At 50.5% G+C, this 14,761-nt stretch overlaps 1 protein-coding gene across 40 annotated transcripts in view; it reads right to left on the bottom strand.

The window, feature by feature from the left end:
• ABLIM3 (actin binding LIM protein family member 3) overlaps positions 1-14,761 on the bottom strand; it is a 128,618-nt gene that overhangs the window by 81,297 nt on the left and 32,560 nt on the right. For all 40 annotated transcript variants that reach the window (XR_014839081.1, XR_014839080.1, XR_014839073.1 and 37 more), the window contains 2 exons: positions 10,210-10,347; positions 232-415 (listed from right to left, as the gene is read on the bottom strand). Coding sequence is in view for 18 of the 40 variants with exons in the window: in XM_085015036.1 (XP_084871162.1) it covers positions 232-415; positions 10,210-10,347 (322 nt within the window). In the remaining 22 variants the exon portion in view is untranslated. The remainder of the gene's footprint in view (positions 1-231; positions 416-10,209; positions 10,348-14,761) is intronic.

Below are 14,761 nucleotides of genomic sequence, written 5' to 3'. Positions count from 1 at the left end.
CTTCACCCGGGACGAATGAATGCTTTACATGGGACCACCCCCGCCAAAGCGGACTAGCTGCTCAAAAGTTGAGAACCACGGGCCTGTCGGATCCTTCCAGCCCCGGGAGTCTAGGAATCCGTGTGTCCGGCACAGAGCTGGGTCAGCCCCAGATCTGCCTGGGAAAGGCCACGTCCTCCCTTCCCGGGGGCCCGGGCAGAGAGCCCCCGCCCCCAGAGCCCAGCCACTAACCTGCACAAGCTGCACACGAAGCACTTGGGGTGGTAGGTGCGGCCCAGCGCGGAGATGACCTCGCCGGTGATGAAGTCCCGGCAGCTGTCACAGCGGGTGCCGTAGAGCTGCTGGTAGTCGCGTGTGCAGATGTACTCCTGGTTCTTGAAGAAGAAGCCCGACTGGGCCAGGCCACAGCCACACACTTGGGGGGACAAGGAGGGAAAGGCAGGCAGGGGAGTCGGGAGGAACGCCAGCACAGGCTCTTACGGAGACGAGGCTGGCCAGTGGAGGCACGTGGGATCGCGTGGCTCGGGGGCAAGTTCTCCTTAAAGGACGGAAGACCCCTTGCATCAGAAGTGCCTGGTGGGCATCTTGAGCTGCAGCTGCCTGGGCCTGAAGCAGACTCCCTGGGGCGGGAGGCCAGGCACCTGCTTTTTAGTGCTCCTCCCAACTGCTCCTGACACCCCGAGACCAGTGCTGTCCAGCCCTCTCAAAAGAGGGCCGACAAGCTTAAGGCCACGCGACCCATGCGACGCAATGCAGCTGATGGTGTCATGAGTTTGACAGAAGAACCATTCATGAAAGATTTCCTGGGCACGTCCCACATGCTGGGATGGCAATGGATGTACAATTTGAAGATTTTACTCTGTCCTCACCAAAGCCATAAAAGGTGGATCTGTTCCCAGGCAGGAATGAACCACAAGCCCCGAACTGCAAAGAGCTAACCACGTATGCAGCGGGAAGACCGCACAGAACAAGTCAGTGGAAAGAGACCACGGGCTGGGCAGGGATTGTGAGTGGGAGCAATCCCTGAAGGCTTTCTGGAGGAGGTGGTATCTGAGATGAACTCTGAAGTTCACCTTTATGCTGTAGCTCAGGCTCAGGCTTACTGAGCTAAAGCATACAGGCAGCAAGCTGCAAGTGCTATCTGTGTGGTGACAGGGCTAGGGCAAGGTGGTATTTTTAGAGAGTGGAGGCAATAATACAGCACAAGACAGCTGGGCCGCTGGAGGGGAAGGGGCTGAGTCCCACGTAAGATGTTCACGCTTTGTGGGAAACTGAGAAGCCACAGATGGTTTTTTTTCTCTAGTTTAAAAAACTTCCAGTTATTCTGAAAAAACTTAAACATATACAAGAGGAGCGCGATTTTAATGAGTCCCCGTAACCCAGCTGCAGAGCCCATCACCTCACCGGTGACTCTGAACAGAGAGCCGGCGTGATATATACGGAACTCCGCAGAGTCTGCTGGGACATCCTCGGGGACAAGGGAGCCCTGCGGGACAGGTAACAGCGCAGGTGGATATAAGCACAGGTGTCTGAAGGATGGACTCAAGGGAGCCTCCCTCCCCCAAAGGACCCAGGAATGTGGGGAGATGAGATTTCCCTCTGGGACTGAAGTTCCGAAATCCACACACAACGGGCAGAGCAGAAAGAGGCCACGTCTCTCCCAGGACAGCAGATGTCTGTGCGGGCCACCGGAGCTGCTGAGTGCAGATCCGGTGACGGCACGGACGGTCCGCAGGCAGAGGGAGGCCACGGGAGGCTCTTCACGCCCGGGACCAGCCTCCCTTGTTCTGAGTCTGCATTCACCTAAGGCAGTGACGGTGTGACCTCCTACCTCCATTGACCAGAGCAGCTGGGCGGGACCCCACGAACCAGTACAGCGGAGAGTGCCAGCTCTTGCCTACGTGACTAAGCAGGCGCTCTGGTTTCATCCAGCAGCTTCCCTAAGGTGCGGCTAGCCTGACTCGGCTTTATCAAGCATGATGCGCAGCGGGCAAACCACCAAGACGGTTTCTAAGCCCCTAAGTGCCAGGGTCTGGCCTGGGCTGGGTGACATCACCCCAGTAAACACAAGCTCATCTTTAAGAGGGACGTTGTTTTGCAAAAGCAGCCCAGTTAAGAGTAGGAGGGACTTCCAGGTGAATGGCACGAGTATTTCGTAAGTGTTTGTCCACTTTGCAGACCAGGCGCAGGTTTAAAGGGGAGGGGGGAGGGCACGTCCCAATGCCCCCAGAGCGGGGGACAGTGCAGGACTGCGGCAGATGTGCTGCTGCAGGAGTCGGACCACCTGGGCTCCCCGATCTTGTCACTGCCACTGACTCTGGGTGACAAGGAACGTGGCCCTCTGCTGTCTGGGGCCTCTGGTCCCTTCTGGGTAAAAAGCAGAGGCTGGACAAGAAGGGACTTGAGCTTTTCTTCGGACGCTGACATCCGGTGAGTCTAGGAGGAGGAGAGCGGCCTGCAGGGCTGACTGTGAGCCTCGACATTTTAAACTTCCTGCGGGGCGGAGGCAGAGGCCCCTGGAGACGTCCTGTGCCGAGAGGCAGGGCTTACAGGGGGTGGGGTGGAGGTGGGGGTTCCCCTTCCATCAGGCTCCCTGAAAACGCAGCCCATCAAACAATGCCTGCTCTGCAGGGCAAGCAGGGCCAGAGAACAGGCTGTTCTGGGGGTGCAGGTGGCCGATCGATTGACTCCACGGCTCTGGAAGTGGTGAGGTCACGGCCGTGACCTCACTGGAAACAGTGCTTGTTTTTTCCCCGTGTCTCTGGCCGCTCCACCCCCAGAGCCACCTGTCCTAGTGGAGAAAACCAGAGGTCACATGAAAACTTGGAACAATCAGTTCCTCCAGGTCCCCCAAGGAGCCGAGGGAGGAAGTTTTTGGTAGAAAAGGACGGAAAGGCTGATGAGAATCTCAGGGCTGCTGGAGCAGCGTGGGGACAGGGTGGGGGTGGGGGGCTGGACCAGTGCAGAGGGACGAGGGCTGAGCAGAGAAGAAAGGCCACGGAGGGCGCCTGCAGCGTGGACATGATGTGGCATTAACATACCCAGGGCAGCCGTCACTCTGTGGGCCAAAAAGTCTACCAATGAAAAGAAAGACGATATAGTCTCACAACGGAGCAGAGCATGACAAGTCAGGACGGCTTCGGCAAAACACAGAACGGATCCGCGCTGTAAATACAACGTCTAGAAGAGGCCCGGCCCACAGCCGGACGGTGCTCCGGTGGAAACGTGCTTCGAGGGTTACTGGACTTTTCTCCATGTTCCGAATCTGTCACTCGATGCTCCTCGACTTTGCAAAAGGGACCTCGCCTCTCTGGAGCTCAGGTGCCTCACTTGTAAGAGAAGGGGGCTCTGGGGTAGCTGAAGACACACCCAGATCCAAGAGCCTAGGATTCTGTCATATAATTCTGTTGCCTGTCAACTTTTCAAATGAGACGGTTTAATGGAATTTCAACATCAAAGTGTTCTAGAAGGGCCCTGAGAGCGACCTCAGCACCTTAACATTGAAATGTGAACGCTCGCTCTGCACAGGAAATGCAGGAAGTGTCTAAGCGCAGTGTAAACTGGAAGGAAAGACTCTCCCAGGTACCCACTGCCGAGTCCTCGACCCAGAACAGGACGAGCACCTGGGAAGCCTGTTCCCGTCTCCCTCCGAGCCGCCTTCCCACCTTGTCCCCAGTCGTGAGCCGATCACCCTCCTGCTTTTCTTCCCAGCTTTGCCGCCTTCAAGGTGTCCAGCAACAACGTGTTGCTTGGCTTTGCCTGCGTTTGGACGTCGTATTGGTGCCATCACGTCACATGTCCTCTCCAGTATAATCTACGGCTCCATCCTGAGTGTCAGTTACGTTCCTGAGACCCACCACGTCGATGCATGTAACCGATGTGACTGCACTTCGCCGTCACTGCGTCAATGCATCCTGTCATCTATGTCACAGTTGATCCACACCACTGCTGAAGGCCATCTGAGCTGCTGGTGGCTTTTCTTTCCTTTATGGAAACGCGGCTTGGAACATTCTCGAGTTTACGATGTGGCGCCTCAGCGTTTTCCAAAAAGCAGTTCTCACTGATCTGTATTGCACAGACACTGGTGACACCCCACTTCTTATATTTAGTTAACATGGTGGAGGTGAGATGGCATCCATTGTGATTTTAAATTTTGTTTCCTTAGGAGTTCCCACTGCAGATCAGCGGGTTAAGGACCTGATGCTATCTTTGTGAGGATTTGGGTTCAGGACCCAGCATGGCTGCAAGTTGTAGCATAGGTTGCAGATGTGGCTTAGATTCGACCCCTGGCTCAGGAACTTCTGTATGCTGCAGGTGCCGCCATAAGAAAAATAATTTATTTTCTTGATTATTAATGAGACTGAGCAGATTATATGTTTACGGGCCACTTATGTTTTTAGGTTTCTCCACATGGAGCACATTTCGGTATTTCGTTCCTTTCTCTTGCCAAAGGATATTCCACTATGTGGCTATACCACACTGTACTTATTCATTTACTGGGTGATGGATATTTGTTTCAAATTTTTGACTTTATGAAAAATACTGCTGTGAACATTTGTACACAACTTGCTGCATGAACATATGTTTTCATTTCTCTTGGGCATGTGTTTGGAGTGGGATTTGCGTTTGCGGAGGTCAAATGGTAACTCTACGTTTGCCCCTAGAGGAGCTGCAAGACTGTTTTCCAAAGAGCTGCGCAGTTTCCACCCCACCAGCAACGTGTGAGGGTTCCAGGTCCTTCACAGCCCTGCCAGCACCTGTAGTATCTTTTTGGATCACAGCCCCCGGAGCGGGTGTGAGCAGATCTCACTGTGGCCATATTTACATTTCATTGATGACTGAGGATGTTGAGCATTTGCTCATGTGCTTATTGAGCATACATATAACTTCTCTGGAGAAATGTCTATTCATAATCTTTGCTCATCTTGAAATTGGGTTATTTATCTTTTTCTAATTAAGTTGTAGGGCTTCTTTATATAGTCTAGCTACAAGTTCATCAAAGGTATGATTTGCAAATTTTATCTCCCATTATGCATGTTGACTTTTCACATTCTTTTTTCCTTTTTTCTTCTTTACAGCCACACCTGTGGCAGACAGATTTCCCAGGCTACAGGTTGAATTGGAGTTGCAGCTGCTGGCCTATGCCACAGCCACAGCGATGCCGGATCTGAGCCAGGTCTGTGGCCTACACTGCAGCTTGCAGCAATGCCAGGTTCTTAACCCACTGAGTGAGGCCATGGATTGAAATCGCATCCTCATGGATACTACATGGGGCTCTTAACCCAGTGAACTACACTGGGAACTCCTCCATATGCATTTTACAATCGGTGTGTCAACTTCTGCAAAGAAGTCAGTGGAGATTTTATAGGAGTTACATTTGCCATGAACCGAATAGTCCCTTCCCCCATATTCATAAGCTGGAGCCCCAAGCCCTAATGTGATAGAATCAGGCTTAGATGAGGTCATAAGGATGGGACCGTCATTATGGGATTAGTGCCCTTATTAGAAAAGACACCAGCAAGCTTGCTCATTCTCACTGTCGCCCTCGCTCCCTCTCTGCTATGTGAAGACACAGAGAGCAGGCAGCCGTCTGCCAGCCAGGAATTGAGTGCTCCAGAACCCAACGATGCTGGCACCTTGATCCTGGACGTCCAGCCTCTAGACCTGTGAGAAAATACATTACCGCTGTTTAAGCCACGCCCTCCGAGTTATGACGTCATGGCAGCCTGAGCTAAGACAGCATCCAGTTTGTAGATGGATCTGAACAACATTGCCTTCATAACCACATTAAGACTTCTGATCCATGAACATGGTATATTTTTTCATTTACTTAGATCTTTACTATTGTGTAGTTTTATTTTTCATTTTATTTTGATGTTATTATAAACAAACTCTTCGCAGTCTTATCTTCAGATTGCTCATTGCAAATGTATAGAAATGCAACTGATTTTGGTATATTGATCTTATATCTTGAAACCTGTTGAAGTTGTTAGTTTTAAGTTTTTTGGTGCATTTCTTAGAATTTGTCATGTCATGTACAAAGAGTCTTACATCTTTTTAAATCTGGGTGCCTTTGATTTCATGGACCTAGCATGGACCTGCAGGGCCATGTCAACTAGAAGTGGGAAGAGCAGACACTGTTCTCCGATGTTTGATCTCACATTTAGACAGTCTTTTACCATTAAGGATGATCTTAGCTGTTGAGTTTGCCTTTGTTCTTCAAAGACAGGTCTGCTGAATACATAACCCTAAATTTACAGTTACTTCTCTGAGTACATAAAGTTATTATTCTACCGCTTTCAGATCTCCTTGTTGCTACTAAAACTTCAGCTGTCGGCTCATTTGCCTTTCATATGTAGATGATCTATTGCTTCTCTCTGGCTGCTTTTAAGATTTTTTGGGGGGTGGTTTTGGTGAGCTGAAATTTCGCTGTGACATGCAGAGGTAGATTTTTTTAATATTTTTCCACTGGGATTTATTTAGTTTCCTAAATTCAAGGATTTGTGTCTTTCAACAATTCCACACAATTCACAGGTGTTATCTCTTCAAATATTGTCCTCCTACTCATGTTCCTTTTTATATCTCTCTAGAATTCTGATTAGATATACGTCAAAGCTTCTCACTATATTCTCCACTTACAAACTTCTCTTTTATTTTTCACCCCTTCCTTATATTTCTGGGCTACACATATATACTTCTCTCTTTGCTAAATCTTACAGTTTATTAATTCTCTCTTTAGGAAGATTTGATCCATCCATCAAGATTTGTTTCTTTTTCAAATTTACTGTTATTTATTACAGTGTGTTCTTTGCTCGTTTTCTTCTGGCTTCTCTTGTTTAAATGTATTGCATGTAGTTATTACATAACAACAGAAAATTCCAATTGGAAGTCTTTGAGGTTCCGATTCTACTATTCTACTCTCCGTTTGCTTTTTTTTCCTTTTTACAGCCACACCTGCAGCATATGGAAGTTCTTGGACTAGGGGTTGAACCCTTGCTGCAGCTGGGCCTACGCCACAGTCATGGCAACACCAAATCTGAGCAACATCTGCCATCTATGCTGCAGCTTGTGGCAATGCTAGACGCTTAACCCACCGAGCAACGGCAGGGATCGCACACGCATCCTCCAAGAGACTCCGTTGGGTCCTTAAGCCATTGAGCCCCAATGGGAACTCCCTGACGGGTGTGTTTTTGCCTGAGTTACTCATTTTACTAATAATGTTGTCTGTAGGAATTCTCTGAGGTCTGCAATAAAGCTGAGTTCTTCCAAAGAGGATTATCGTTTGCCAAGTGTGGGGCCACTTTTTTTCAAATTCCATTTTACGTTTTTCAGAGCCTGAAAAGAGAGTGCGAATCCATGTAAAGGGTGGGTTATGGATAAACATTTTGATACGTGTTTCACTCTCTTCTAAGCAGTGCCAAAGTCGGTGCACGCAAGTTTCTGTGCTCTTTCCTTCTCCAGGTTTCTTCTTACCTGTCCATACATGTGGAAAATAAGCTTAAAGATTTTTTTTTTTTTTTTTGCTTTTGCTTTTTTAGGGCTGTACCAGAGGCATATGGAAGTTCCCAGGCCAGGGGTTGAACTGGAGCTGCAGCTGCCCGCCTACACCACAGCCACAGCCACGCCAGATCTGAGCTGAATCTTCGACCCACAGCTCACGGCCACGCCAGATCCTTACCTCACCGAGCAAGGCCAGGGATTGAACCTGCATCTTCATGGATACCAGTTAGGTTCATTACCACTGTGCCACGATGGGAACTCCCAAGAATAAGTTTTTTGCAGGGAGAAATCCCAGCTTTGCGCTGAGGTCTCCTGTTAGAAGCCTACTTTGGTCAGGGTCTAGGCTTTGATGCCTCTTTTCTAGGGTCCACACAGCTGTCAAATAAACGCTCAAGGTTTTCAAGGTTTAGCAGAAACCACGAGGCTTAAATCCAGCATTTGTTCACACTAGGATTTCTGCTTTTAGTTTTCACCTCTGCAGATTCCTTCCTTTCATGTCAGCACAGCAGTGCACTTTAAAAGCCTTGTAAAAGAAATTCATAGAGATTTTAGATTTTTCAAATGAGAAGGCTATTTAGGGTAACAAATGTCTATATTGGTTACTGCTGGAAACAAAAATCCTCTCTAAGCGAACTGCCACTGAAAATATTCAGAAAAATAAGAGTCAAAGTTCTTAAAATCTCCTTTAAAAGAATTTCTATGACCTTCCTGTGGCAGACTGTCAAAATGGCCCAATTCTTCCTTTCTCTGTATCACACCCTTGAATCCGATGCTGCAGATCCTCTCACAAAAGGCAAGGTTTATCTCTCCACCCTCTTGACTCTGCGGTGGTCGTCTGACTTGCTGTGGCAAAGGGGACATCAACAAGCAAACACAAGCTGCGGCTTGCAAAGGTCTCGCTACGGACACCTGCTCCCTGGCTGCACGGGACCCTGAGACCATCATGAGGCCAAGCCGCGGCCCCGGAGGATGAGAAGCCATATGGAGGCACTCAGGTCAGCGGCCTGCCAAACACTGCCGGCTGACCACATCACCACCAAGAGGCACGCAGAGAGGAGAGCGCCAGCAGCGATGGGAAGCGCTGCCCAGCCAAGCCGGAGAACCGTGAGCCGAACACAAGATGGTTCTCAACTGTTCAATGTTGGCTTAAAGCAAAAGGTAAAAAAAAAAAAAAAAAAAAAAAAAAAATCCAATCTCCTAAGAATACAACGGCGGAGTCACAGCTCAAACCTACGTATCCTTTTCTGGTCATTCCTCTTCATCCTGTCTCAACCTGGGCGGATGTACAACGGCCAGTCCCCAGGGTGTTCTCGCGGGTCAATGTGCACGAGAGGTCCTGACAACTCTTAGCGTAAAAGGCCAGCTGCGCAATGAAAACACACGCGTAAACCCAGGAGGGAAGACGGCCCCGGGACTGACTTGCTCGGTGCAGAGCCCAGTCAGATCTCGAGGAAAGAAATCTGGGGCCTCCCGCCATGGCAGAGGGATTCGATCGGATACACGAGGCTGAGGGTGGAACACGTACTAAATAAAAAGATCTGGGGGTTTCAAGCGGCCTTCGATTCAGCAGACATCGATGGCGCGAACTGGCTCTTCGGGAAGTTAATTCCGCATCGGTCACGTTAAAGACACGTGGTCCTTGCTGTATTTGGCAGACCTTGAGAGCTGCGGTCTGTCCTGGGCATTATGCTTTAGGAATGATAGTGACGAACCAGAAAGGAGCAGGAAGACGACCCCGGGGCGGTGACACAAGCTGGCACCACTTCAGATGGTACCCTGGTTTAAGGACCTGCCATAAACTGGGTACGGGACAGACCTGGCTACAAGTGCCTGAAGGGCAGCCACAGGGAAAAGCATCCCAACAGCTCATCAACCCTCACGAGGACAAACCCAGAACCAACATGTGGAAGTTACAGGTTTGGGGTCATTTTTCAAACCCACAGGACAGGATGGGTTTAGCGTGGCTACATCAGGACGGCTGCTCTGTGGAACAGGAAGCCTGGATGAAAAGTTCAAGAAGTGGAGCCTGGAGCGGCTTCAGTCAGGGACACTGGGGGAGGGAGTGTCCCCCTGCTCTCCCCCCGGAGTGCTCGCCAGGCCCCTTCAGCCGAGTCCGAGTCCCTCTTGCTCCTAGTGAGCCTGCTTCTTTGGGGATGCTTGGCTCGGCTGAGTCGAGGGTTCTCTAAATTAGCCATCTAAATGGCTGTCACCCTCAGGGGTGACCCAACGCCCATCCGCTCCCAAGTGACAAAGCTTACTGATTAAGATGTACCCTCTCTCTTGTTAAACCCAAACTTTGACAACTGTTAGACTCAGCTCCAAACTATGACAAATTTTAACCACCACAGCTTGCTCTTTCATTGGCTCTCAAACTGACTTCTGGGCACAAGCCAGGAGCCTTCTCAGACATGTGACGTGGCCCGCCGGACTGCCTTTTTCTACCTGGGTCAGCGCGTCCACTCCAGGGTCACCGGGCCTCCTTCTGCCCCCACCTCCCCGGACCCCAACTCAGTGCTCACTCCACCTCCTTCTTCACGCCACAGCGCTTAAGGGAGAATTCTCGTAACCAGCCCAAGGAGGGTCTCTGTCGGCCCTTAGAGGTATCTGTCGTGACCGCCTGTGTTTGTTCTGCCTCTGCCCCACGGCCTGACCTGGGGTGAGCATGTGGCCAGGAACCTGAGAAGGGTGTTGGGAACTGGAGCCTCCTACCTTGACAGGTGAAGCATCGGATGTGGAAGTGGTTGTTGTGGACACGAACCACCTCCCCTTTGCAGGTGTCTCCGCATCGGTAGCACTGGATGACACTGGAGCCGCCCCGGGGAGCGTAAGGGTTCTGCTGGTAAGGAACTGTAGAAAGAGACCAAGAGATGAGGGCCTCATGCTTTCACGTCTGCCGCAAGACCTTACAATCGTAACTGGCAGAAAGAGCAAAACGGGTGGGACTGATGAGCCAAGCACCCTCAATGCATCATCAGGCTGAATATGCCAAGCCAAGCCATCATTCGCAAGTGAGCGGCATTAAGAGATGCGTCCGCAAATGCCCTGAGGGATGCAGAGACTCGTGAGTGAGCGTCGCCTGTTCTGGCAGTAACAGGGGCCAAAGTCATGAAGGAGGAAAAATAAAAAAGAAGAGCATTTCACGGTAAACGATCCAGAGATAGGACTTCTTGGGAGATCTCTGGACCAATACCAGGTCCCAAACCAAGGGAGTTTGGGTCTCGCCACTGACTTGCGGGTCTCAGGGAAATGGGTGCTGTGTCTCCAGCCTTTTTGTTGAGCAAGCTGTAGCTCCTCTCTCCAGAGAGAGCACAGTTTTCACACCTCTAGAGGGAGAGGGGTCAATGGTGGCCAGCTTTCTATGAAAGAGGCATGAAAGCAGGTGCCCTGGACGGAGGTCGCTGAGGTGACACATCTGCGGCTGCCTCTACACAGCACGTTCCGTCACGCTGAGAAAATACCAAACCTGCATCATTAAGAAAAAAGGGCTGGCGGAGATCAGGACAGGCTCAAGTCGCTGCGGGCAGCCGTGCTGTGGTCAGCCGTGGCCCCAGACGAGCCTTTTGGGGCTACTGATGGATCACGCGCTGAGACCATCTCATGGCGACTTTGCCGCAGTTCTTTCCCTGAAATACACGTTGCTTGGCATTCCAAAGTTTGGCCACTTCGTATTTAATAACAGTAGGCACTGGCCCAGAACATAAAATTTCAGGATTGCAAGGGATATTAACAGCTGTTGGGTCCAACCTCATTCTGTACCAACTGCTGAGCGGACTCTGCCAGTGAGAAACCCAATCTTCTCTCCCAGAGGGAGCCCCTGGGGGTCCTGGGGAGGGAATCGCTCGCTTCCTCAACTCTCACCCAAGGCTGAAGCGATGGTCACAGGCTCCCGCTCCTACCCCATTAGGAGAAGGCACACTCTGGTCCTAGCTATAAAGATGACCCCTCGACTGGGGCGGGGGAAATAGTCTATCATTTAGACATGCAGACTTACTGGCTGAACTTGGAAGAAGCCATAGAAACGTGAACTGCAAGGAACCTAGAGCTCACCTACTTCAAGGGTTCTTGACCTTGTGTGGTAGTTATTATGTCTGTTCACTGAAACTTGAGCCTTTGATTCTTGGCACATAAGGATGGCACGTGGTGTCTTGCTTGGTGACGAAACGTGAATGGACATTGTGTGTCACTTCCAACTGGAAGCCACAAGAGCCAGGATGGGATCTGCCATCCTGCCTTTCCCATAGCCCAGTACCCAGTGATTCCCCCCGACGGTGTGCAGGGCATCAGCTTGGATCCCGGGCTGCGGAGCCCCAGGGCAGAGATCTCAGCTAACCCAGGATGAACGTCTATCAGGAGCACAGAGGAACGGCCGTGGCCCGTATCCTCCAGCACGTCCTGACGGATACGCCTGGGATCGAACACTTTTCTCCATGACATACACGATGTGGTGTTAGGTACATTATCCTACAGCTTTCGTCGGATTCTCAAAGATGATCCCCGTCACTGATGGCGTCCTCTCCCCTCCTTTTACAGACACACAACAGGAAAGCAGGACTTCAATTACCTCTCGCACCTTAAATCCTAAGTGCACTGTTGGGCCAACAGCTGGCTGCTTGGCCCTGAAGTTGCTGCTGCTCCCGCCTCTGCTGTCTGCGGTGGGAGACTAACATTTCTCAGACGGTCTTCCTCGCAAGGGCTTCCTGTCCCTTAGGTAACTAACTCCTTTTGTTTCTATCTTAAATTTCAGACAAGCGTTGAATGAGTTAGCCAGTTAACGAAACCATGAACTCAGGCAATGGGTGAATACGTGTCAAGCATTTTGAAAAGTGCGGGAAGAGCGCGCCACGAATGTACCCAGTGCTACCCTCGAATCGCACCCCACGCATCCTCCCCAGAGCTCGAGCAGCCCTTCCCCGCGCCCAGAATGGCCACGGACGTTCTCTTTAGTCCCATCTCTTGTTCTGATTCCCGCTCCACGTCCCCTGGAAAAGATTCCGCTCTCCCGTCTCCCTCCCCATTTGGGAGAAAAATGTAGATTCTGTTCCTCGAGCAATGTCATGACCTCCTGCTGCGGAGGGTACGTGAGCTCTGGGTCCAAACACAAACGAAGAACCAACCGTCTAATCACCAACGATGAGGGCTCTCGCGAGCATCCCAGAGGCCCTCCAGAATCCCTGCACCCACTTTCGTCTGCCTCTTCTAACGCATCCTGCCTCACGGCCCAAGAGCCAGCCTCCAGGATCGATGCCATTTTTTCATGCGTTGATGTTTCTGGGGAGCTGGTCTTCGGTCAGAACTCAATCTTGGACTCATTCAGGTGAAAAGGCACAGACTCAGAGTGAGGGGACGGGTGGGAACATGGGCCTTCTGGGCAGAGTTACCCACGGGCTTCCAGCCTCACTACCGCTTCCTGCAGGAGGAGGGCGCTGCGCGGGTGATGCTGACGTGACCTGAGTCCAGGAATGTCTGTTGTTTAGAAACAGCCCCAAACAGAAATGCGTGCGCCACTGGTGTGAGTTCTTCCCGATCGCTGTCATCTGCTGGGATTACAAAAGGGCAGCCGTGTGGCGTGGTTTGAGCTCACAGACGGGAGGATCTTTCCTTCCAAGAGCCACTCGCGGGTCACCGGAGGCGCTCCTGAGATGCGGAGCTCCACACCTGCCCCCGCCCGGCCACCGCCTCACTTCCGGTACGATGTTGTATTCTTCCTAAGTCAGCAACTTACTCTAGCCTCATTCTGTGTGGGGTTCTTTGGGGAGGGGGGCATCACTTCTTCCCTTCAATCTATCATAGCCTCTGCAGCTCTACAATTTTATTGTTAACTTTCTGCTGGTTATTATTTCCATTAATTTCTGTCTCAGAAAGCACTAAAGTTCAGTCATGCGATTTGTGACATTCATCTTACAGGCAAACATCTTTTGAATTCCAAATGGACTTACACATCAAGTGTTGGAACTGCCTCGCCTTCACAGCAGTGTGTGAGAGCCACCGGCCTCCACGTGAGCCACAACCTGAGCCACGAGCCTCAAAGGACATTAGCCCTTCTCACTGGTGAAATAACCCACGGGGTTACCAAGTCGAGACGTTTGGACTCTCTGGCTTCTGTCTGATGTGATTTGGCCGATAGAGACCGAGGAGAGACAGGTGCAGTGACTAGTCCTTACGTGGTGAGGTCCGATAGAATTTTCTGAGATACGGAGAGGGTCTGTATCCACACTAACCAGTGGACAAACCACCACCCAAACGCGGCTACTGGGTTCTCGAAATGTGGCAAGTGTGACTGAGGTACTGCATTTTTAACTGTACTTAATCTTAATTACTATAAATTGACACTGAAATAGCACATATGACTAACGGCTGCCATCCTGGACACGACAGCCTGATGGTTTCACAAACAGAACACCAGGCACTGAGAATGGGGGACAAGAAATGAAACTTGGGTTGCATCCTATTTTTATTTACTGTTATCCTAAACAACGCGTACAAGTTAATTTGGGAGTTAATTAGGATAAGTTATTCCTTGTATTTAAAAAAATCATTTGCAGTAAGAACCAGTCACACACACAGTCGTGCATCCTGAATTTGGACTGGAAACAAAAGGTTCTGAGCAGTGAAATAAATACTGATTTTTTTTTTAAGGCACAATTTTTCAGGTACTGTAAGAGAATAATCTTAATTTTTCCAAGAAAAAAAAAGAAAGAAAATCAGTTGGCAATGGCTTTCAGCGTAAGTTTTTAAGACAGAAAATCAGATGAGCCAAGCCTGTGAGATTAAAAATGAAGGAACTGAGACACTGAGCGCTCTTCAATACGCTTTAGCAAATCCTTAGTGTTCTGTGAGAAGACAGATCTTAGTTCCATGACTAACTTTGCAAGAAAACTCTTCCCCAAATGCTACCAAGGTCATTAAAAAATTGCTGGAGCAAAACAGCGCACTGGAAAGGGAGGGGCTGGCCCCTGGGACGCGGAGAGGCGCTCGGAACTGAACGCAGCCCGAAGCAAAGCGGCATCGGCGCCTCCTCCCGGCGCCCCCTCTCCCCCCACCCCGTCCCTCATCTCGCAGGGCTGGGGGTACCCTGGGTTCCAGTCCCCTCTCCCCGGTCACCAAGTTTTAAAATCTCTGGCACATCTTGCAACTTCTCTGGTCTCAGCTCCCTTCTTAGTCTCTGAGGACACTGGGCAGAACGATTCATCAAACTGCCTCCAAGGCACAGCTGCTTCGCTCCGTGCGTCCATCTGTCATTTCTGTGCCTCTGTCTTTCCCT

Source organism: Sus scrofa, chromosome 2 (assembly GCF_054392235.1).
Source record: "Sus scrofa isolate SSC_HxYL_T2T_F1_AM1 chromosome 2, Sscrofa_HxYL_maternal_Yorkshire_Landrace_v2.0, whole genome shotgun sequence".
NCBI classification, from domain to species: domain Eukaryota; kingdom Metazoa; phylum Chordata; class Mammalia; order Artiodactyla; family Suidae; genus Sus; species Sus scrofa.
This window is presented reverse-complemented; position numbering and strand designations above follow the sequence as displayed.